This window comes from Protomyctophum parallelum (genome assembly GCF_964188405.1).
Source record: "Protomyctophum parallelum genome assembly, chromosome: 6".
Lineage (NCBI taxonomy): Eukaryota > Metazoa > Chordata > Actinopteri > Myctophiformes > Myctophidae > Protomyctophum > Protomyctophum parallelum.
Window position 1 is genome coordinate 28771307 of NC_139701.1, and position 22494 is coordinate 28793800.

The following is a 22494-nucleotide window of genomic DNA, read 5'->3' on the forward strand; positions in this document are numbered from 1 at the left end:
TGTTTAATCTGCCCAGTGTGAACGCAACAATATCATGTAGCTGCTCCAAATCAACTCAACGCGTCATTGCATCGTTTCATCTGCCCGTGTGAACGCACCATTAGAGTTAAAAAACACACCTTTGTAAAGTGAGCGGTGCAACTGTACCGTGTGGGGGTCCGCAGGGGGTCTCGGCAACATTGAGACCCCACGAATGCGCCCAGGGGGGCGGCCTGGTTCCGGCGAGCCGCCCCACGTCCGAAACGGTCGAGAAGTGACAGAGTTAGGGCCGATTTTATTTTATTTATATATATATATATTATTCTGTGTTGCAGCTTTCCATGCTCGGACGACGGACATACACGTACACATACATACAGACACACATAGCTGCGTAATGGAGCGGAGGCACCTCTCAAAAATAATGCTGGATCTGACCATTGCCTTCAAGTACACATTCAATTCAGGGCGTTCACTGAAACTGGGAATTTCAATTACCAATCTAAACGGTAAACACAAAGACGAAGACAATGGCGACAAGCCGCGACATATTAGGAATGCACTAGAAATTATTTTTTTGGTTGAGTTCCACACTCAAAGTTTACCCATCTTTCAATCCTTTTATGCCACCGTTGCGTTGCTTCAGGGATCATGATTCATGATCGTTTTCATTCTGGAGCGGATGTTCATTTAACCGAGGTATCTTGAACGCCTCCTCTAGCAACACGTAAACGTCATCGCCTTCCGTCAAATGAGAGCGCGATACGATGCTTTGATTGGTGACGTATCAGGAAATAAGCTCTGTAAACAGACTAGAAATGAACACATTCTAGGTTCTCGTGTAACAAAAACTGCTGCAGAAAGCATGGAAACGTGGAGTCTCATATCCATTTGTGTTATGCTTTGTCTCACTGTGAGATGGGGGGTTTCACTAAATTCTTATTCAGGTGGGAAATGTGTGCAGCACATGGCGTACCATGACAGCCCTGCTGTAAATATATCTGTCAGTAGTTTACAACATTGGCTGTTCTCTTGTTTTTCCTGCGACTTATTTATCTCAAAGTAATGAGACCGAGTGGTTCTTATGAATCCTTGTAAATGTTTGTTTTCCAGTCAAAGACCTAACAGTCGAATTATTATATATTTCCTATGCTTTAGGTGCAGGCAAACCACCCATGTTCGGTGACTATGAAGCTCAAAGACATTGGCAAGAAGTGACATACAATCTCCCTGTTCAGGAGTGGTCTGTATAAATAGTCAATGCACTATAACTACAGTACATAATTGGGTTGGGTATGGTCTTAAGTAATGTAAAGTTGACTATATAGACCTAGAATGGCTGTGATATTACATACCATGTCTTGTAATCCAGATACAGCCGCGCCGCATACAGGGGGGTGGCTGGCTGCATTGGCTGGCGGCATTTAAACTTGTAGCATGCGCGTGTACTCACACACTTGGAGTCAGATATTTCCTCTTTCATATCCATTTGAAAGTTCTGGCAGAAAACGTGTGTTTAGTAAAATATCTTCACTTTTTTCTCGAGAAGCCTCACGGACGACATGCGGGATTAATTGCAACCTGTCGGTTTGTGTGCCCCATACCATACGTATATAATTATGCTCCCGAAAGGAAGTGGAGACATTTCACCAAAAACGCGTTTTCTTGCAGAACTTTTCATTGGATATCACTCAAGTTGCAGCAATTAATTAGAATGATCTATGGGTATGGCAGGGCTGTGTAGTGTGTACCTGGAATATAATTATATTATAGAATAATAATGTATGTAATATCACATGATAATTAGAATATTTGTGGACATTCAAGTTGATTCAACCATTAAAGGGATATTTCACTTTCAAAAAAACTTTTGGTCATTTTAACGTCTACTCAGGCTTATGTGAACACCCCAGGCAGTTCTTAAGTTGCTTGATTCAGTATTTAGGTATTTGATATTCATTTTATCATCATGGTTAAAATGGAGTTTTAAGTTATAATGGGTTTGTATAGGGAGGGGGAGGGGCAGCTAAAATGTATATCAAATATCTAAATACTGAATCAAGTAACCAAAAAACTGTCTGTGTCAGTGTTCACATGAGCCTGATTAGATTTTAAAATGATGAAGGTTTTTTTTAAAGTGAAATATCCCTTTAAGATCTAATATTACTACAAATTGCTTCAAATCCAGTATATACAATCCTTTTTGGCATAAACAATAAGTTGAAAGATACATTTACAGTAGGTCTGATAATAATGTACTGTGCATTATTAAATAATGTTTACTTTACATAACTTAAGTTAATAATGTTTATTTGCTCACAATGTGACAGTGTCATAAAACAATAACATAATATAAATTACTGTAGGTATTTCACTGTGAGATATGGTTCAATTGTATGCATTTGTACAGGTACTTGAACACTACTGACAACGACTTGAACTACTGGGGTCTCGACTACCCTCCTTTGACTGCCTACCACAGCCTGCTCTGTGCTCATTTGTAAGTCTGAAAGTAAAATAGAATCACTGTAATTTATGCTTTAATAGACACATACAATGGAGCTTGGGTAGAAATAAAAGGCAGCATTTGATGTTCTTGTTCTTGGCACAAACTGTTACGGTAGCCTCACATAAATAAATATTTGTAAATTAAATGTAATTGAATTGTTATTGACCTCACACAAATAGGGCGAGTTCAACGTTATTACGTTTGTATTAATAAACTGCACATGTATATTCAATTATGCATGGCCTGAAAACTAGTTGCTGCTGGACAATACAGATTCAAAGGCTATCCCAAATGCTGATACTGAAGGAGTTGTTCGTGTTCACTATGCAAGCATTTCAGTCTAAGTTTTGAAACATTTTAGATGGTTATGGTTGGTATGCTAACTTCATTAAAATCATCACCTAAATATATATATATATATATATTAGGGCTTTAAGCAACTAGTCGGCTATTCAAATCCAGCACTTTCCCCTATTTTGTAGGCCTCAAGATCAGCTAGATTATTGTTATAGTCACCAATGTACACAGTTTTTAAATGTACAAATATTATTTTCTATTATATTTTATTTCTATTATATTTTATTTTTTGAAAGTGTTCGTTTTGGAGGTTATCCGTACATATGCATGTACAGATAGACAACCTTAAAACATAGATAGTGTACAAGTACACTGATGGATGCATAAAAACATGGGCCACATGGGCCACTACCCAAATAATTTTATAGTGATATGGTCCTCTTTGTTTCATCAACTTACAAATGAGATGATATAATCATGATATCATCTCTCCTCCTGGGAGAATGTGTGCGGCTTGGTCTGCTGATATCATTCGCACGCACACATGATGCCATGGTTTATGTGGTATCTTTCTGCCCTCATGCTCAAACTGTTAGTGCACAAGGCAAACCAATGAAATAGGGTGTTTTGCAAGTTGAATGTTCCACTTTTTATAACATTTGTATATGATTTTAAAAAGCACAGAAAACTCCATGCCATGCTGTTTGCGGTTAAATCATTTGCCTCTTATTTCATGATTTAGCATCTGTAAAACTGTCACTGTACTTTTCTGCAGAGCCAAGGTGATAAACCCTGAATGGGTGGAGCTGCACACCTCTAGAGGTTATGAAAGCCCAGTGCACAAGGTGTTCATGAGAGCCACAGGTACAACAACTACAGTACAGAATAATGTACTGTATCATTGCTATTGGGCAGAAAACTTGTATTTCCATATTTCATGATTTTATGTTTTTTCATACTCAATCTACTTTTCTATGACAATGACAACTCGCAAAATTATATGGACCTTAACATTTAGGTATCCTGCTTCAAGGAAGTCATCTATCTATGACTACCCTGTTACTGTACATACTCTAAGACACATTATTTGACATGCTGTTTTTTCCTTTCTCTCAGTCCTACTTGCAGATCTGTTGATTTACATCCCGGCGGTTGTTATATACTGTTTGTATCTATCTGATGGATCCTCCAGGAAAAAGGTAAACCAATAGCTACTAGCTAATTGTGAGGAACACGAATACAAGCTGGTACAACCCTCACAAGATTTGTTTTGTAATAGATTTGTATACATCAGTTACATCTTAAACAAAATGTTTTAATAATACTTTTGTATATAATATATACAAAAGTATTATTAAAACATGTAACTGACAAATAATTTCCTCTTATATTATAAGAGGAAATTATTTGTTGCACAACAAAATATGAGTATATCATAGATGCAGTGTATTATGATAACCCTGGAATAAATAGATGGGTTTGACAATTAAAATATTGCAATTTGTTTCAGGTTTGCACTCTCCTCTGCATCCTGCTGTACCCTGGTCTAATTCTCATTGACTATGGTCATTTCCAGTATCCTTTATATACAATCAAATACAATTTCCTTATGTTAAAAGAAAAAGGAATGTGCTGTGACATCATAGTTGTTGATCACACCGTTTCCAGATTAGTCCTGCAGTTGAGTGTTATGTAGCCAGCATTTTCTTGATTATACTGTAATGTTGAATTCACACCAAGAGCAGTATAACGCTTCCGCATTCTGATCAATGTATTGTCTATGGAATGGAGTGACAGGAGGTGGGGCTCACAAAAAGCGGTGCGGTAAAGTTGAGAACTTTGCCAGTGTTACTGCGTCTGAATGCTAGAGAGAGTGGTAGCCAACCTGAAGCGTACTGTCGTCTGAAATAACAGTAAACTTTACTGTGCACACAAAGATCCACATCATCTTTGTGGGTGTTTCAGACACTTTGTACACACTCATATTTAGTGGGAAAACACAGTGGTAGAAATAACTACCATTGCTGGTATGAATTTAGCAAAAGACATGTTGGCCTATATATTGTGTTGGGACAGTTACTTTTAAAAAGTAACTAGTTACAGTTACTAGTTACATAATTTCAAAAGTAACTTAGTTACTTTACTGATTACCTAAACCAAAAGGTAATGCGTTACTGTGAAAAGTAACTTTTTCGTTAATAGAAAAAGACAAAATCACACCCATGTGGGGGTCCCCGGAACTTCCAGACCCACAGAAATGCACTCAGGGTGCCAGCCCGCTTCTGTGAGCCGCCCCACGTCCAAAACGGTCAAGAAATGACAGAGTTACCGTGTGGGGTTCCCCGGAACATCCGGCGAGCCGCCCCACATCCAAAACACTTGGTGGAGAAAATATGCTATTTCCGTGCTCAGACACAGGGACACAGCCAGCTTTTTGAGTGGTTGCACCACTCAAAAAGAAAATAATAATAATTGAATTACAACACCATTGTTACGTCTGTTACCATAACAGATGTAAACCACCATAACCACGTCTTACGTTACCAACTATTACCACCATTATGGAAACGGGACTGAATTTAACTCAGGTAGATGTTGCAAAGCTTTACTCAACATTGTGCATGGAAAGATTTGATATAAACCTTGACTGTCAGGTACAATGGAGTGAGCCTCGGCTTGGCACTGTGGGGGGTGATTGGTCTGGGTCTGGGCTGGGACACACTGGGGTCCCTAGCCTTCTCCCTGGCTATCAACTATAAACAGATGGAGCTCTACCATGCCTTGCCCTTCTTCTGCTACCTCCTGGGAAAGTGTGTGAAACAGGGCCTTACCGGGCGAGGGTGAGCCGTTTTAGCCTTTCCTTACTTTGTATACACTTCTTCCATCAGTCTTCTCTCTCTGTCTTCTACCTTTCTTCCTTTTCTTTCAATCCTGCCTTCTTCCTTCCACAAAAAAACTGATGGAAGTTCTTTTCACCCTCAAATACATTTAATTATACAATGCAATTACATTTACCGTAATCATATTTTATATATTTTATACATGACTGGACAGATGTATTCGGTGTGAAAAAATGAAACGGGGCAATTCTTTAGGTTGGAAGCCGTCATCGAACACAGCGCAATGCAACGCAGTTGAGTCCAATGACTGCAGTGGAGCTTCGGTGTCACCGAATGATGATCACAACTTTATTGGCAATAATTCAAAATATATAATATTATTATATGTAATAATTTGATATTACTGCAGTCTAGTGCCCAGCATGGGCAATCTCAGGCATCCAATTGCGTTTTTTTCGGTTATGTTGACATTTGACATTAAACACTAGTTTAAATGACACTAGTGTCAGTTAAATGTATGTATGTAAATGTAATGTAATGCTATGAGCAAGCATTAACCCAAAGTGAACTCAGTTTTTACCAAGGTAATCAGATTGGATGCTGCCATACTAGAACTCCCAGTGACTGTTTATCTAGTAACAATGTACCAAGGGCATCTGGTAGCAAATGGAGAGCTGGATTAGAAGGGCCAGGGGGAAGATATGTCCAGATGACACTCTCACCATGCCCAAACTCCTCTGCTATTCCTGTGTGCGCAACTTCTACCAGCAGCTTCACAGGTCCAGCTGACAACATACATACCCCGACCTACACTAAAGACTTTCAGCTGATGCATGGCTTTCACTGCATTCCTAAACAGGGGGTCAAATCCCTAATTCTGGACACACAAGTAGTGGCACTGCTTAATTGTTCAAGTACAAAGTAATGTCCTCCACATTTAACAATCTAAATGGACCCAAATGAACCTGTAAAATTACTTTAACAGTGAGGTCTTTACCGTATATTATCCGTAAATATTCATATTTAATTTAGCTGTATGCTAATGACACTTTTTAATTTATTGTAGAAGCTCCCTCAACAAATAACGAATAGAATAGACAATACACTATATTTACTGCTATTTTTCCATGCAGTAAATTTTGTTTGTAACACTGAGCGTGTAAAAACATTTGTACAGTGTGTACAGGGTTAAATTAACATTAGTATATTTCTGCCAGACAACGTGTCTCTCTTTAGTGTTCCTGTTGTCTGTTTGTCTTGTAGGTTGTTCCTGTTGGTAAAGATCGCAGTGACAGTGTTGGTGACTTTTGGCCTCTGCTGGCTGCCCTTCCTGTCCGACCCCGGCCAGGCCTTGCAAGTTGTCCGCAGGATCTTTCCCGTGGCACGAGGGCTGTTTGAGGTACAGCTGAGGTTTTTTAAGACCCTACCCTCTACCCTGGATAAATTTAGTTTCACCCTGAAACCCAGGCTTGTGAAAACTCATTATTGCTGTCGCTATGCAGGAACATGGAAGAAGTATGCTTCAGACCTTTTGAGATTTTAACCTTCATTTAGGAAAACTCAGATGTACATGTCCATATAGCCAATGATATGCCTAATAATAAGATGGTGTCGCTCACTGAACTAGTAATTAGGATTCATTAATAAATGCATAAGCTATTCATTGGCAGTATTTGGCAGCTAATAACGAAATAATCTCTCTGATATTTGTTTAAAGTACTGTAGGTATTTTGAGAGAAATTGGAGGTCAAATGTCTTGCTCAAGAACACCTTAAACCTTGATTTATACTTTGTTGCGCAGCATGTCTCACACAGAAAATAGCTGATTTACAACCTCACAACATGTTGCAGTGTGTTGTGTTGTGAGCTTGTAGATCGGCTATTTTCAGTGCGTACAGAAGCACAACTAAGTATAAATCTGGCATAACAGCATTTCTTGATCGCTGTCCCCACCCACATGTTTGCGGCTGGTTGTGTAATCGTGTAACAATATGATAATATTTTAGGATAATATATATGTTATGTGAACATCAAAAATGCACTTCCTTGAAAATCAGTCATAATCTCCAAAGCTCTCTTCTTGCTTTGCGTCTGGTTCATACACTCGGTCCCACACCTTAACTGGAGCTAACAACCTTCCACCCGCTGTTAATTCCTTAGCGCTTAGCCAATTGGAAATGGATCTCCCGCGGGATCAAAGAAAACAGAGGAGCAAAACGGTGAAAGGTCAGGGGATCGGTTTCACTGGCCGGGGGTTGTGATGTCAGAGGATATAGATAAATCTACCTAATTTATGGCCAGTGGTGTTTTCAGCGCGTCATAACTGAGCCATGTTCTAGCTGTACAGGGCAACGAGGGGTGCCAGCTTTGCACTTATTGCATATCAGAGCTCGTCCAACAATCACGGGCAGCTGCACCTTTCCTTTTTCCTTTCTGCGTCTTTTAGATGTAAACATGCTTGTGTGTGTTAGAGAAGATGGACGCAGACACACATGTTCACGCAGTGGTTAATCAGGGAGATGCTAAGATAGAAGTGTAGTGGATGAAATTATATCATTGCAATATTTCCATAGCTGGATCTGTTGAAAAGCTGTCACCCTTTGTCAGCCTTCTGATTGGTCCCTGACTGACTAACCAGCAGGCTCTTTCTGCCTTGTTCCGCCCTGGTGCCGCCTTGTTTATGTTGAATTTGCTAAAACATATTTTTGGGAAAAAACAAAAAACAAACATGATATGCCCAGTCACCATGCTGCACCTGTGATGATCCTTTTTACTGACACCAAGTTTAAAATAAGAATTGAGTGCACAGACAAAGGGTGAAAAGTGTTTGTGTGTGTGTGTGTGTGTGTGTGTGTGTGTGTGTGTGTGTGTGTGTGTGTGTGTGTGTGTGTGTGTGTGTGTGTGTGTGCGTGTGCGTGTGCGTGTGCGTGTGCGTGTGCGAGAGAGAGAGAGAAAGGGGTGACGGAGAGTTCTAAGGCAAAGTCCACGGCTTGCCTTTCTTGTTCGCTGAGGTTGCAACCACCACAAGCTGTCAAGGATGTGAGAAGTAATTGAAAATTCTACCAGGGGAGTGAATGGCACCATGTGCCAAGGCAGTATTTGTTCAATGAAATGATGCAAACATAATACACAGGGTGTGAGAGACACTATACCTCCTGAGACGATAGCGACAGTTTGAGAGGCTCCAGTGGGCAGGTTGCCTTGAACTATTGTGAAATGTGCCTGTAAGCAGAAGCTGGGAAGACGGGACAGGGCGAGAACGTGGGGAGGGGTGTGTGACTGAGCAAGGATGGTGGTGGGTTCGAAGAGAGTGTGTGTGTGTGGGGGGGGGCAGGTGGTAGTTGTAAGTTTACCCACTGAGACACATTCTAATGTCTCAAGTTGCTGCCTGCTCACAAAAATGGCACCAAATGCTTCTGCCTGTGAAATTCCACGCTAGCTTATAGGTGAAGGAGCCGCCCCCCCCACCCCCCCCCCCCCCCCCACCCCTTGCATTTGCCAATGCGGCAAACCCCCACCATCCAGACCCGTTCATGTGTTGCCCTCAGGCTGCGTCCAGGAACATTCCGGTAGTGGTTATTTGGAGTAGGGCGGCAGAGAGGAGAGAGGGGCAGACAGACAGAGAGATGGGGGGCTAGACGACGTGGATCGGCCCAGTGCTGACTAGGCTGCCTAAGATCCACACAGCTGTGTTCTGAGCAGCTGTGTCAAGGAACGGCGAGAAGGACACTCCATAGAAGCAGGCTTTATAGACAGGATCATACCACTTTAAGATCCTGAATAGAACGATGAGGCTCATCTAAGGCGCAGTACCTCTATGGTTTGTCAACATCCACAGAGGGGGCTTCGGCCTTAATATCATCTGATCTCTGCACAACTGCTTAAGCGTTTAAACCAACTGAGATACATGCTCTTCTCAAACACCAGCTACTAAAATTAAATACAAGTAATTTCTTCCAAGCTGTTGTTAGTGTCATGCATAAACAACATACCTTCGATTCTGCAATTTATTCTTCACCGTTGACAGGACCAGTCTGGTATATTTTGTGAGCTCCAGTTTAAAGCCAACCATTGAAGATTTAATGTAAAATATCAAATATGAATCCATTTTGATACGCAAAAAAACACGTTTCTATGGGTATGGACAGCAATGTTCTTCTCATATGGGTGGTCTAAATCTGCTGGCTATGTAGGAACAACTTTGTCTAAGCACTTAACCTGGTGTCACCAAGTTTACAAATAAGTACACCGCTTTTGGTGACGTCCTGCGTCTCTGACAGACAGTTTATTTATGAGGGAAGGGTAATCCACTCTTTTACAAATGCTCTTTGGAATGCCCTGAGGAATCTTTATTGCACTTTCAGTTGGGAAATTATTACATAGAGCGATGCCACTTATTTGCTTTCTCTTCAAAACGGAATCATATTTAAAAGGAGTCATCAGTATATTTTTGTGCCAGTAAATTTGTGATTTTTTTCAGCCAGTATTGATGTGTTTTCCGCGGACAAAAATGTCACCATATTGTCCTCAAGACAACTTTAGATTTTTTCAACCAAGGTTCATGTTTTTGGTTGACAAAGTAAAAGGCGAGTGTTAATTAGAGGTACTAGACTAGAGGGATGCCATACTGTGTGTCGTAGGCTCAATATGTCAGTTTGTCACATTCAATAGATCCCGTGATCTTTTGTGGCCAGATATAATTTCTTGGGGTCTTGTCAAGGTCAAGTTTATTTATATGTCCCAAGCTGGGCAATTCATTTTACAGCAGATAATAAAGGCTCTAAAACACACAATACAGTAAAACATACAACAACGACATAACGACACATATCACACGATACAGATTATTACCTTTACATATAAAGTGCAACTAGAACCAAAAGTGCACCAAGTGTAACTACCGGTACATCTATCCTCACCGCCCACCCCTGAAACCACACTGCAGCTACCTCCTCTTGCTTCCCCCATTGATGGCCCGGATGGAGGCAGGTATAAAAGAGAATTTGTTATTTTTAGTGACAGGCAGTAATGCATATTCCCGGTTTAGGTTTAATAGGACTATAGTAAATAATACAAAAATAAATCACCATATTATTGCCCCCGCCCCCTGTCAAAAAAGAAAGCAGCAAATGAAAAAACACTCATCTTTTACTTTCTCTAATAACAACTTAAAACATGGACATTGGTTGTAAAAAACTAAAGTTGTCCTTTAACCACTTAAACCTATACTTACTTTACTTAGTCCCCCCAGGGGTCCATATTTTTTTCCCTCGCAGAAAATAGCCGATCTATAAACTCACCAGTTTGTAGATATTGTGACACTTTGTGACTTATTGTAGATCTACTATTTTAACCAAATATTATTCTCCCCACAATAGGGACACTAGGGTTCATGTGGCTAAATTATTTGTTCCTGTGTGTGTGTGTGTGTGTGTGTGTGTGTGTGTGTGTGTGTGTGTGTGTGTGGGGACAGGATAAGGTGGCCAACACATGGTGCACCTTGAACCTGATGATAAAGATCAGAACCATCCTGTCCACTGATTCCCAGCTCTACCTCAGGTAATCCCTCTATCTGTTTACCGCCTCATCTTCCTCCTCCTTAATCTCACCAACATCCATCTTTATTTGCGTCTTTCTCCAGCCTTGTCTCTGTCTCTTATTCACACTCTTTTTCTTTCACAAGAATCCCCCACAGAGCTTGCCCAAGGGGGGAAGACTATGATCTAGCAGGGAGAAAATAAGATTATCCCTTATAATAATATCTTGTGAGGAGCTTCTGAATGTAGAGTCACAGCTGCTGTGGGCTGCACTGCACTCACAAGAGGTCGAAAGCACGAGGATGCATTGAACCATGCATGCCTGATGTGTGTGTGTGTGCGTGCGTGTGTGTGTGTGTGTGTGTGTGTGTGTGTGTGTGTGTGTGTGTGTGCGTGTGTGTGCGTGTGCGTGTGCGTGTGCGTGTGCGTGTGCGTGTGCGTGTGCGTGTGTGTGTGTGTGTGTGTGTGTGTGTGTGTGTGTGTGTGTGTGTGTGTGTGTGTGTGTGTGTGTATGTGTGCGTGCGCGTTTAGACAGGGTGAGCTTCGGAGTATATACTGTAATGGAAAGACATACTGGTATACATTTTGTGATGAGAAAATCCCACACTGAATTTGGAGAGGTGACAATGATGTAGCCTTTGAGACAGAATATGAATGGATGTCCGGTGTGCAGACCTCCATTCATCTTTTAGTATATAAAATATATTTTGGATGCACCTATTTAGGAGAAAATATATTTTGAGTGTCTGGCTAAAATATACATATATTTGTATTTTTGTAGAAACTTACTTACATTTCAGGGTCCAATTCCAAAATATATTTTTGTTAATGATGAAACATACATACAAGTAAAATACATATTTGCCATGAGGGCAAACTGAGAGCATCACAATTCCACTGCAGGCCATCATGTCACAGATACGTTTCTGGATATGATGTGTTATTTTAGCTGAAGCCGTTTTCCTTCCCCTGGAGGCCTATCTATCAGAGGGAGAAAAGACTGGGGTGGTGATACAAGTCATGTCATCATGGTGGGGCGTGCTTAAATAACCTGGCAGGCTAAAATTAGGAGCCCTGTGTCCGTAGCATGGACACGATTCTGTCAGACTGTTAAGTCCTGGGATTAGGTTGGACTTCTTTGACTGCAACGCCTTTCAAACAAATGAAAAACACTCTTGTCTTCTTGGCTGGGGGAGTCGATTACTAAATGCTTGGGTGTGGGTGCACTGTGTACATAGAATGAATCAGCTGTGTGATCTGTGTCCTTCCGGACTGCGGAACCCTTCCCTCAGCATAACACTTGGCCACACATGGACACGCGTGCACACTCACTCACACACTCACTCAGGGCAGGGGTCTCTGGCCCTGTCCTTCCCAAGGGAGACTTTAGACTCTAATGCCTAATTTATACTTAGTTGTGCGGCTGTGTCGCACATAGAAAATAGCAGATCGACAAACTCATAACGTTGTAAGCATGTTCATCTGCTATTTTCAGTGCACGGCCAATATCATTCCCTTCCCTTAATCTAGCCCTGTGACATGGCTGCCCTCACACCTCTGTCACCGGCCACCCCACTCTCCAGCAAAACACTCCCACATGTTGTCTAACAGTGTCTCAGCCTTCATTCAGTGACAATTGAAGTTAAGTCAAGTCAAGTCACTTTTATTTACATAGCACATTTAAAAACAACAGGAATTTTTGGAATTGAAAGGGTTAAACTAATGCTGGGCTGCCCTAAGTAGGTGGGGCAGTATTTATACATTTCACATAGCTGGGGTCTTATGTGTGGGGTAAAAAAAAGGGCAGTGTACTGCACAGCTGGGTTCTGTGGTGTATGGGCTTAGTTTCTGGGCTGGGCTGGGTTGATTGTTTACATATGATATGCAGTAAAAGTAAATCTAACATGGCGGCCATTTTGCACTTAAGTCATACTTAAAGTGCCAGTGCCACCCGGGGTGGCATTTCTTTCCAACCCACAAATATGACGTGAGAATAAAATTACAGATGTGTGAATATAGTCAATTGTGAGAGTGAGTTAAATAAAATATTTTGTGGTTTACACGTCTATCGTGTTGCACGTACTGTACAGTATGTGACACAAACACTTAACAACACTCCTCTGAAACAGGTTGATGACTACAAGTATTTGGGTTCATATATATCTTCTTCCCAAAAGGACTTTCAAACTAGGAAGGGTATGGCCTGGTCAGCCTGCAGTGATCTGGTCTGATCTGGTCATCCCAGCTTAGTAAGATGTTAAAAGTAAAAATATTTAGGACGACCGTTGAGCCGATTATACGCTATGGCTCCGAGACATGAACACTTTCAAAGAAATTAGAGAAACGGTTGGATGGCACTTACACATGCCTTTTTTTTTTTTTATCCCACGATTTTGTAACCCATTTTTCACCCCTGTGTCAATTATCTAATGTGATACTGGGCTCTACACACCCTCCGCCAACCTAGTCCGCCAACCTAGTCCCCTATATGGGGGACATGGGGAGAGCAACGAACTTGAACTCATGCTTCCTTCATGCCTGAGTGTCCAAGTTGCTCCTTTCCCTGGTTGGACAAGGAACACGTTATTCCAACCAGTTCCTTTCCCTTCCATCGATTCCGGCTTGGGACACTGTGGGTGCTAGGGGCGTGTTCCCTCCTCCACGTCATCAGTGCCCATACCTGAGGTGGGGTTGGCGAAAGGGCCTTTCTGTGTGGAGTTTGCATGTTCTCTCCGTGTCCCTTAGGGTAGGTACCCTCACAAAAACATGCAGTAATCCTGGTCTCTAAACTACCTCCCCCTGATCAGCCGGGGCGCCTGATGGAGGGGAAAGGAACTGGTCGGAATAACATGTTCCTTCCACACGCTACGTCCGGCCAGGGAAATTCCCTCCTGTCAGGTGAAAAGAAGCAGCTTGGACTCCTCATGCATGGAAGGAGGCATGAGGTCAGTCAGTCCCCCCCCCCCCCCAGGTTGGCAGAGGAGGTGTAGCGCCCAGGATTACATTAGATAATTGGCACTGGGTGAAAAAACTGGGTTGCAAAATCGTGGGATAAAAAAAATAAAACCGCTGAAAAACTACATACTATAGTATGTCGAAAAACGTACCGTAATTTTGTGTTTCTTCAAAGTGTTTACCTACATTTTCTAATTATTGTCTTTCAGTTTTGCCCTCACTCTCCTTGCAGCATTACCTTCCTCCATCAAACTGTTGACAAAGCCCACATTCTTGCAGTTCAAACTGGCCTTGGTGAGTGTCTTTGATTTGCTTAACACCCAATCAAAACAATACAAAACTGTGAGATAAACATTTTGAAAAATAAATATGAATATATTGAATTATGAGCTACTCACCTATCTGCTTATAGCAGATAGTAGCCAGAAAAACCCCCAAAAATGTGGGTAGTAATGTATTATTTCAATGTAATGTTTGTGATTTTCCCTCAAGACATACATGATGTAATTAATTCAGGCACATATGTACAGAATATCTCATTTCCGATATGCCATGTTATCCAGGCTTGTTTGCATTACTCTACACTGTATGCGTATCACAGTCACTGTCTGACACAATACCACACATCACACTATCAGCGTTTTTACTTGCGCAAGCAGAGCGCACAAGTAATAGTTTTCGTTTTCGTATGTCGCCGTTTGATGTGTATGCGCCGTGCCAGCATATGACGTAATGACGACTACTTGTGCCTGATACGGCAGTGGTGTCAGATTACATACATGTATACATAGGGGCATTACCTTTAATCCTCCCGACACTAAAACATATCGTCATTACGTCACCATCGAAAACCAATTACACTCTGGCATTGGGTCCTTTAATCCACATCTTTATTACGTCATCATTGAGAGCTAGTTATACCAGTTATACCCTGATGTCATATGCTGCTACGATACATACGCATCAAACGGGGCATACGCAAAGTAACCACAGTATACCGCTAATCAACTTACAAATTACATATACAGAGGCATTTCCTTTAATCCACCCGACACTGATCGACATATACGTCACCATCGAAAGCCGTCACTCATCCGTATTAATTACAACATTACGTAATTAATTGTTGTTAATTACGTAACAAAATCATGAATTTGAAATGCTTAAATATAATTATTACCTTCATGTTCCTTAATGTTCTTCAACAGTAGAACATGAAGGTAATTCATGTTCTTCTTTCACAGAGAAGCTGAGATTTGACAGTTTGTAGCGGTCGGCAGTACTTGCGCGCTCTGCTTGCGCACTAGTAGGCCATTTATGGCCTACTTGTGTGCAACAAGCAAGTAGGCACTCGACAGTGTGCAGTTCTAGTTAAGTGTTAAATTACATAATAGTAGTTATTTCTGACGTATCAGTAAACTCAGCATTGCTTTCAGGTCAGTTCTTCCCTGGCTTTCTTCCTGTTCTCCTACCAAGTCCATGAGAAGTCTATCCTGCTGCCTGCCCTGTGAGTAGAGAGCTGACAAATGTAACCTTAATGGGAGTTATTCCCAATGAGTAGTTAGATGAATCTGTCCCCTACTATCTAAAACATTTAGGAATATACCGCATATAGAACGCCTGGAACTGGTTTATGTGAATGTTCACTTTGTTCATGGCTTGAAGAGATCTGCATTTTGTCAACTTGACATCATACTTTTGCTGCTGTACTTTCACAGCTGCCAAGTAAAGATGTATTTATGTAGTCTAAGAGAGCTGCTAACTGAGGGGTTATGCCCTTCTGTCAACATGCCGAGAGCCACATGGACACAACAATGTGCAACCCCTTAGCTTCCATTTGTTCTGACTAATATGTGCTATTGTGTGTGTGTGTGTGTGTGTGTGTGTGTGTGTGTGTGTGTGCAAGCGCATGGATCCGCATTTGAGTGTTTGTAGCATGCTCTCACCAGGCCATTTTTAACTTTGTGGCCTGCAGCATGCACTATTTACACATCATGTGAACATGCAGACATGTGTGTTTCCTAAACATTTCCCTCGCGGTAACCTGATAAAAGGGTTTGGCGGCTCATGGTGGAGTACGTTTAATGCAAAGTTTGACAGTGCAGGACTTTGTTCCCAGATCTGGGCTCATCTATTAATCTAGATTAGGGTTAGATTGTTGCTTTATTAACTATTGAGTTATATCTCCCACCTGTTCCCCCTGAATCAATCAGTAATGCATGTCCAGGGATTAGGAAGGAATGGCAGGCGGCAGCTCAGGGTGTTGTTTGCGGAGGATCAATTATTGGGCTGTAACAGGATCGCCAAAGTGCACTGGCTGTAATTATGGGCTCAGGGACCAGTGGAAAGTGCTCCCCTTGGATTGCAGCGCAGAGATGGCCGGCTAGCACTGATGCAAGGAGCCAGGTTTATTTAACATGCATACAGTATACAGTAGGTGTGCAATTCATGCACGCAAATACATAACACTTCATGTACAGTAATTCTTCTCAGATTTTGATAGAAATAAGGCTCTTAGATTTGTCCCAAACATTATTCACATTTCCTGCGATTCAACCTTTCACATGAGTTATTGACGTAGGTTTTAACTCAAATATTTTTCTATAAATCTATCTCTTAAAGTTGTGGCATCTCAGTTTGATGTCCAGATAAAGCCTGTCTCTAATAAACATTTAGTCATCTCGTTCTTGAATCACATGGTAAAAGTCTGGGTCTTTACTGGATATTTAACAGTATAACATTTATGCCAGTAGTATCCATATTAAACTGTCTCTGGATTGTCACGACAGGACCCTACAACAGTTTGTGGGTGATTCCAAGGGTTCAAATCCAGCTTGCTGCATGTTGGCACACATGTTATAACAAATAGCATCTTCTTTAGTAATCTTGTTAAAATAAATGTTTTCCCAGGCCTATCTGCCTCCTGTTGAATGACCTTCCCTTAGTCGCCATTTGGTTCCTGCAGGTCTCTACATTCAGGTAAGGATACCGTATGCTGCAAAAACATTAACACAATCTGTGTTGAAACGAGATAATCTCGTGAATAGCTATTGTACCCCACTGTGCCAAAACGAGATTACGAGATTTGATTAATTGGCATTAATCCATAATTAAAAAAGAATATATATATATTTTTCCTTTTCTTATTATTATTCTTTTTTACTCACATGGTAGAACAGTCTAAATGCAAATCAGACGTGCACATGCTTATTAATCATTTTTCTGCTGAAAAAGAGACAGAATCCGACGTTTGGGATAAATCCATATCTTTTACCGTGTTTACTTTTTTCTACTTGCCTTTGGTCAATTCTGGTCGTGTAAAATGTGCTATATAAATAAAGGTTGATTTGATTTGATCCAACTGATCAAAGCAACTCCCTCGTGGTTCCTCCTCCACGGCCCCAGGGGCTCTTCTTCTACTTTGGTATTTGGCGCATTTGACTGGCACTGTCAGTCGACCCCACCTAGTGTAACGGGAAGGAATGTGTTAAGGGCAAGAACACTTTGGTAGAGGTTTAGGTAGTGTAGAGTTAACTACCTTGCCATGATGTAACTCCAAAGGTGGACAATAAATAAAAAAGAATTGCTTCATTGATTAGAAATTGATAAAATTAAAAAATTAAAACGAAATTGATCAAAATGGACTACATTGTACGGCAAAACAAAGTCTCTCAAAGACACTTTTTTAGCAGGTAAACAAACAAACAAAGCAGATTCAGACAATATATAGAACATCACAAAACTCAGTACTGTTTTTTATTGTATTCATTCTTTGCATCTTTGCAAATGTTTTTTTGTTTTTGGTTATTTTGGGACAAATGGTCATGAAAACACCATGTTACTGCTGAGAAAAGCTTTCCCCACCACCAGAAAGACAGTTCAGTTAAGTCCTCCTAATGCTTTAGTCCATCAACTGTTTTTTAAAACTACTATTATATAAGATTACGCTTACTACAGACACACCCTCAGTCTTGCTTTGACGGGCGTGTGGCATGCAGAAGACGCACTTTCTCCCTCTCTCTATACAACAGCTGTTGATAAATTCTTCCGGCAGCACTAATTGTTGTGCGCGTGGTTTAGTATAAGGATATAAGATAAGTATCTGTGGATTACACAGCATAGTCCGCATGCCTGCTTTCTCTATGCATGCGTTGTATGAGGACACCAGGTTATTTTGTAGCAGCTCCTCGGTACAGTCTGACAAAGACTGCTCCGTAATCTGCATCCACTACTCCGTCCATCATTTAAAAAAAATAAAAAAAATACATCTTTTGTTTGTGTAATTGGTCGAATGACTGCTCATGCACAATAATTTGTTGCACAGAATGCACTCAGTCTGTTGAATTGATGAAGTATGAATTTCTAAAATGTCAAACATTTATCTCCTGAATGGAGGCGATTTTGTCGTACTTGGAATGAGGATCACTAGTTTCATTGTGGACGGTTAGGTTTTTATGGGCTACGGAAATATGTAATTTGCAAAGAGTCAACTGTTGTTCTTGTCTAGTCCCTCTACGATAATAAGATAAGCTGGACATGAGTGTTAGATTCATCCCTCCCTGGGAAACAGGGAGAAGACTTGGACCACATACTGAACTGAATGTACTGTATATAATGGAGCTATGTAAAAACTACAGTCATTTCTTGTATTGCTTTTTAGTTTTTTTGCACATTTGTATTGATTACAATGACTACAATGATATCTGATCAATCAAGCAACAATACAGAATGTTCCTTGAAGCTGTGGGAGACCATAAGCTAGAGTTGGGGTTCTCAACCCGTGGGTCGCGACCCCTCAGGGGGGTCGCCAAATTATTTTGGGGGGGTCCCCAAATTATTTTCCAAAAAAGATAATATATACTGTATATAGTTTATTTTGTTTTTCAACTGAATGGCTGGAAAATGGAAATTAAGAGTTTACATAGTACATGGTGCATGCATAGACTTTCCTTAATGATTATAACTGGTTTCAGTATTCATTTATGATATATATTTCTCTATTATTAAGGTTATTTTTGCAGTCAGTTTGTATTGGTGGGGAGGAGGGCAGGGCGGGGGTTGCGAGACATGGCCAAAGCATGTCCGGGGGTCCCCAGCCAAAAACATTGAGAACCCCTGATCTAGAGGACCTCAGGTGTTTCAAGTCCCTTTTGGTATATTAACCAATTAAGCCATTGTTGTACAATGGTGTCACGCAGCTGAAATAGCAGATCTACAAGCTCTGAACACATTGCAAAAGCTTTTAGATCTGCTATGTAACACACCGGCATAGGAATTTATACACCGATATCGAATTTTCACCTTTTGATATAATTAATGACATGGTCGAATATAACGGCATGGTTGTTGCCAAACAGTATAAATGCTATTGTTTGCCTGTGTCTGTGTATAGCATGCTGCCTCTGCTGCTGAAGGACGGTCTGCTGATACCATACATAGTGACGTCGCTGGGCTTCCTGGTGTTCAGCACCTACCTGCTGTCTGCGCTGCAGCGCTGCTCTGAAGACCAGCTCAGACTAGGGGCCTACCACAAGCTGCTGTTCTTCCTACCCACACTCGATATGGCCGTCATAACCAGATGGAAGGTAATTCTCTAAGTATAGGATAAAATAGTTGCTGCAGTGTTGTGCAGTGGTTTTTCAAAACCTGGGCTGGTTTGCATAATTTTAGTTTGTTTTCAAAACCAAAGGCAAAGTCCTACTGGGACCCCGATGACAGTAATCAAAGCACAGACTGGACAGCTCGTTCAAGCTGCGAGTTGACATCTACATATTATAGGCGGGTACTGTTCTCTGGACTCCAGGTGGCACATACTGTCAGAGTGGCACTTGACCTAAATTGCATGGGTGCGAGAAGATACATCCAACTGTATAAATAAAGATCATGCGGTGCTGTAAGCTGTGTAAGCTGTCCGCGGATAAAAGCCCCTGCGAGCCAAATAATTATTTATCACTTATTTAGGTTTCCGCAACGTCTGAAGGTGCTGCACCCGCGGCTCTCCTTAGCGACACATGCACCGATAGAGTGTCAAAACTTAAGAGAAGACATCTTTTTATAGCACGTAACATTAACACAGGTTTGCCTAGATATATTTATTTACACAAGCAGCAATAAATAACGAGCGCCTAGTGATGGTGATTGGGTTTCGCTCAGGGGAGGGTGGGGGCAGCACTGCAAAAGGTGCTTACTTCCACCTAGCACACTCGCTGATCCCTAGGCCGTCGATCCCAAATAGACACATGAATGTTGATCCCACTCCCATCAGCAACTCTCTGATGGCTGCTCTGCATGTAGCTGGGTGAGAAGAGACTTTGTACATGCATATATAACTTGTCCCACAACAGATCTGCTCAACAGTGTTGTATCACATTCACAAGTCATACTCAGTCAGTCCTCATATGACAATTTTGGTGTCAATCACAGAGTAAATACGCAATGTAATTTGTCAACTGTCTTGTTGATAATATTGTCCAATTTGATCTCATATATGGTTTATATATCATATATATATCATACTTGATATTGTATTATGCAGAAAGCCAACAGTTTTGTTTTTGCCCAGGATTCCCAGTCTTTCCATCATTCTGATTGGAACGTTTACTGGGATATAATACCAAGTCAAATGGTACCAAAGAATAACTGCTTGATCCTTTCTATGACAATAGTCTGCACTCTGCACTGCCAGACGATCTGGGGTTTCTGCCTATAAACCTACTTCTTCTCCAAAACACAATATGAACTGCCACCCCTATGTCTTTAGTAAATTACTTTGACTTGTAAAGACTCTTACAAGTCAAAACAACTGACTTCCTGTTCCATTTTCTGTTGCACAACAACAGCTTTGTTGTAGTGACCATTTGACCCCCATGGATCAAAAGAGTGAAGTGACTCTTTTTCTCTGTTCCAGTTCTACATCAGCATCGGTGCCATGGTTGCTTTGAGCTACGCGAGTGTAGCTCTAGTCCCTCCAGCTAGGCTTCCCCATTTGTTTCCTGTCTTGGTGTCCGTCTTCAGTTTTCTACACTTCCTGGGAACTTTTGTGTACTTCAATATCGTCCAGTTTAGTGGGCCACCCACTGCACCTAGCAGAAAGAGCCAGAAGAAGACAAACTAATGTCATGGTGCCGAAGGATTGGATGTTTATACTACTAGATGTTTGGAACTAGTTTTAGATGATCACACCAGATGTGTCGCTACTGGCACGGATGCTTCCAGAAACGTCTTGGCATGCGGTCTGCGTCCACAGAAAGTGATTTTCTTGAGCTGCCCCCAACATGCATTCAGAGCACTGTATTTGGTGCTCTTGGTTAAAAAAACATAGTGATGAGTGATGCAACTCCACACCTTGGACGGTTTATGCGCACCTAAAACCGTGAGTACATTGTTTTCTATAGGAAAACAATGGTTTTGCTGGTGATGCAATGTGTCTTGGTGTAACCACCCTCTTACTCCAGGAAAAGCCTCTGTGGAAACCTGTGAGTTTCTCTTTGATTTTCTGGTCTCCTCATTTTGTGTTGAATGGTCTTTGGGATACTTTTTATACTGGGCGATACTATACTGGGATACTATTTATACTTATTAGCACAATGGTGTCACTGAAAATAAGATGAAACTATGCCTGTTTGCTTTAGTTTTTTGGCAAGTAACAGTCGTACGATGAAGTATAAATTAAATTTAAACTCATGCCATTTTCTATCCCCAGCTAAAATCCAGAATTGTTGAATCAAAGATGAACACTAAAAATGGGACATGAAAGCTGTAATATCATTTGAAAGCAACAGATAGTTCAGTTTGAGGCAATAAAAACTGGGTTTAATAATAGATCAAAGCCATCCTCTTTAAATCCAGTTCTGAGAATAGCTATTTTCAGCCTCATATTTGTTAAATGTGACTACTTGAAATTCAGACTTTGCCTTTGGGAGTTTTCTTTCTTATACTTGGACCAATGTTCAACACACATCATTCTAGCTACAGTCCCAATCATTATAGCATTGAGTTTTTTTCACTCGTGTGAAACATTGAACAAATTCTAAATCTTTTAACATCCAAACTAACCTCCTTTGCAGCACTGCAAAAGGTGCTTACTCTTATTGGTGGAACTGGATTGAACCAGTGAGAGGACATGGGCTTATTATGGTCAATGTCTAGTAGTATGCATCCATTATTAAGCAGTTACCACAAGGACCAACAGGACTCAGTCAATATTTTATTGTCAATTGTTTTTTTCTTTAAGTATGTGTCCTATATTTTGTACCTTCAATAAATGTTCTTTTGTACAAATGTGTTTTTCTAAAAAGAAGGTTCAGACTACCTGAAATGTACATCAGATTTATTGCTACACTATAGAATAGTTTGTTTTGAATCAACTTCATAGAAA

At 40.9% G+C, this 22494-nt stretch overlaps 1 protein-coding gene across 5 annotated transcripts; it reads left to right on the forward strand.

The window, feature by feature from the left end:
- The first annotated feature begins 790 nt into the window (after window positions 1–790).
- alg6 (ALG6 alpha-1,3-glucosyltransferase) lies at window positions 791–22414 on the forward strand. 5 transcript variants are annotated; one of them, XM_083768147.1, is made up of 14 exons: window positions 791–926; window positions 1138–1222; window positions 2390–2479; window positions 3561–3649; window positions 3902–3984; window positions 4296–4360; window positions 5440–5595; window positions 6889–7024; window positions 11099–11184; window positions 14327–14411; window positions 15554–15624; window positions 17028–17096; window positions 19510–19702; window positions 21025–22414. In XM_083768147.1, the coding sequence occupies exons 1-14, from the start codon at window positions 845–847 to the stop codon at window positions 21229–21231; spliced, it is 1497 nt and encodes a 498-aa protein (XP_083624273.1). In that variant the 5' UTR covers window positions 791–844; the 3' UTR covers window positions 21232–22414. The 5 variants fall into 5 exon arrangements, with proteins under 5 accessions (XP_083624273.1, XP_083624272.1, XP_083624275.1 ...); XM_083768146.1 differs by having other exon boundaries at window positions 5440–5625; window positions 21025–22404; XM_083768149.1 differs by having other exon boundaries at window positions 824–982; window positions 5440–5625; window positions 21025–22404.
- Window positions 22415–22494: the final 80 nt, after the last annotated feature.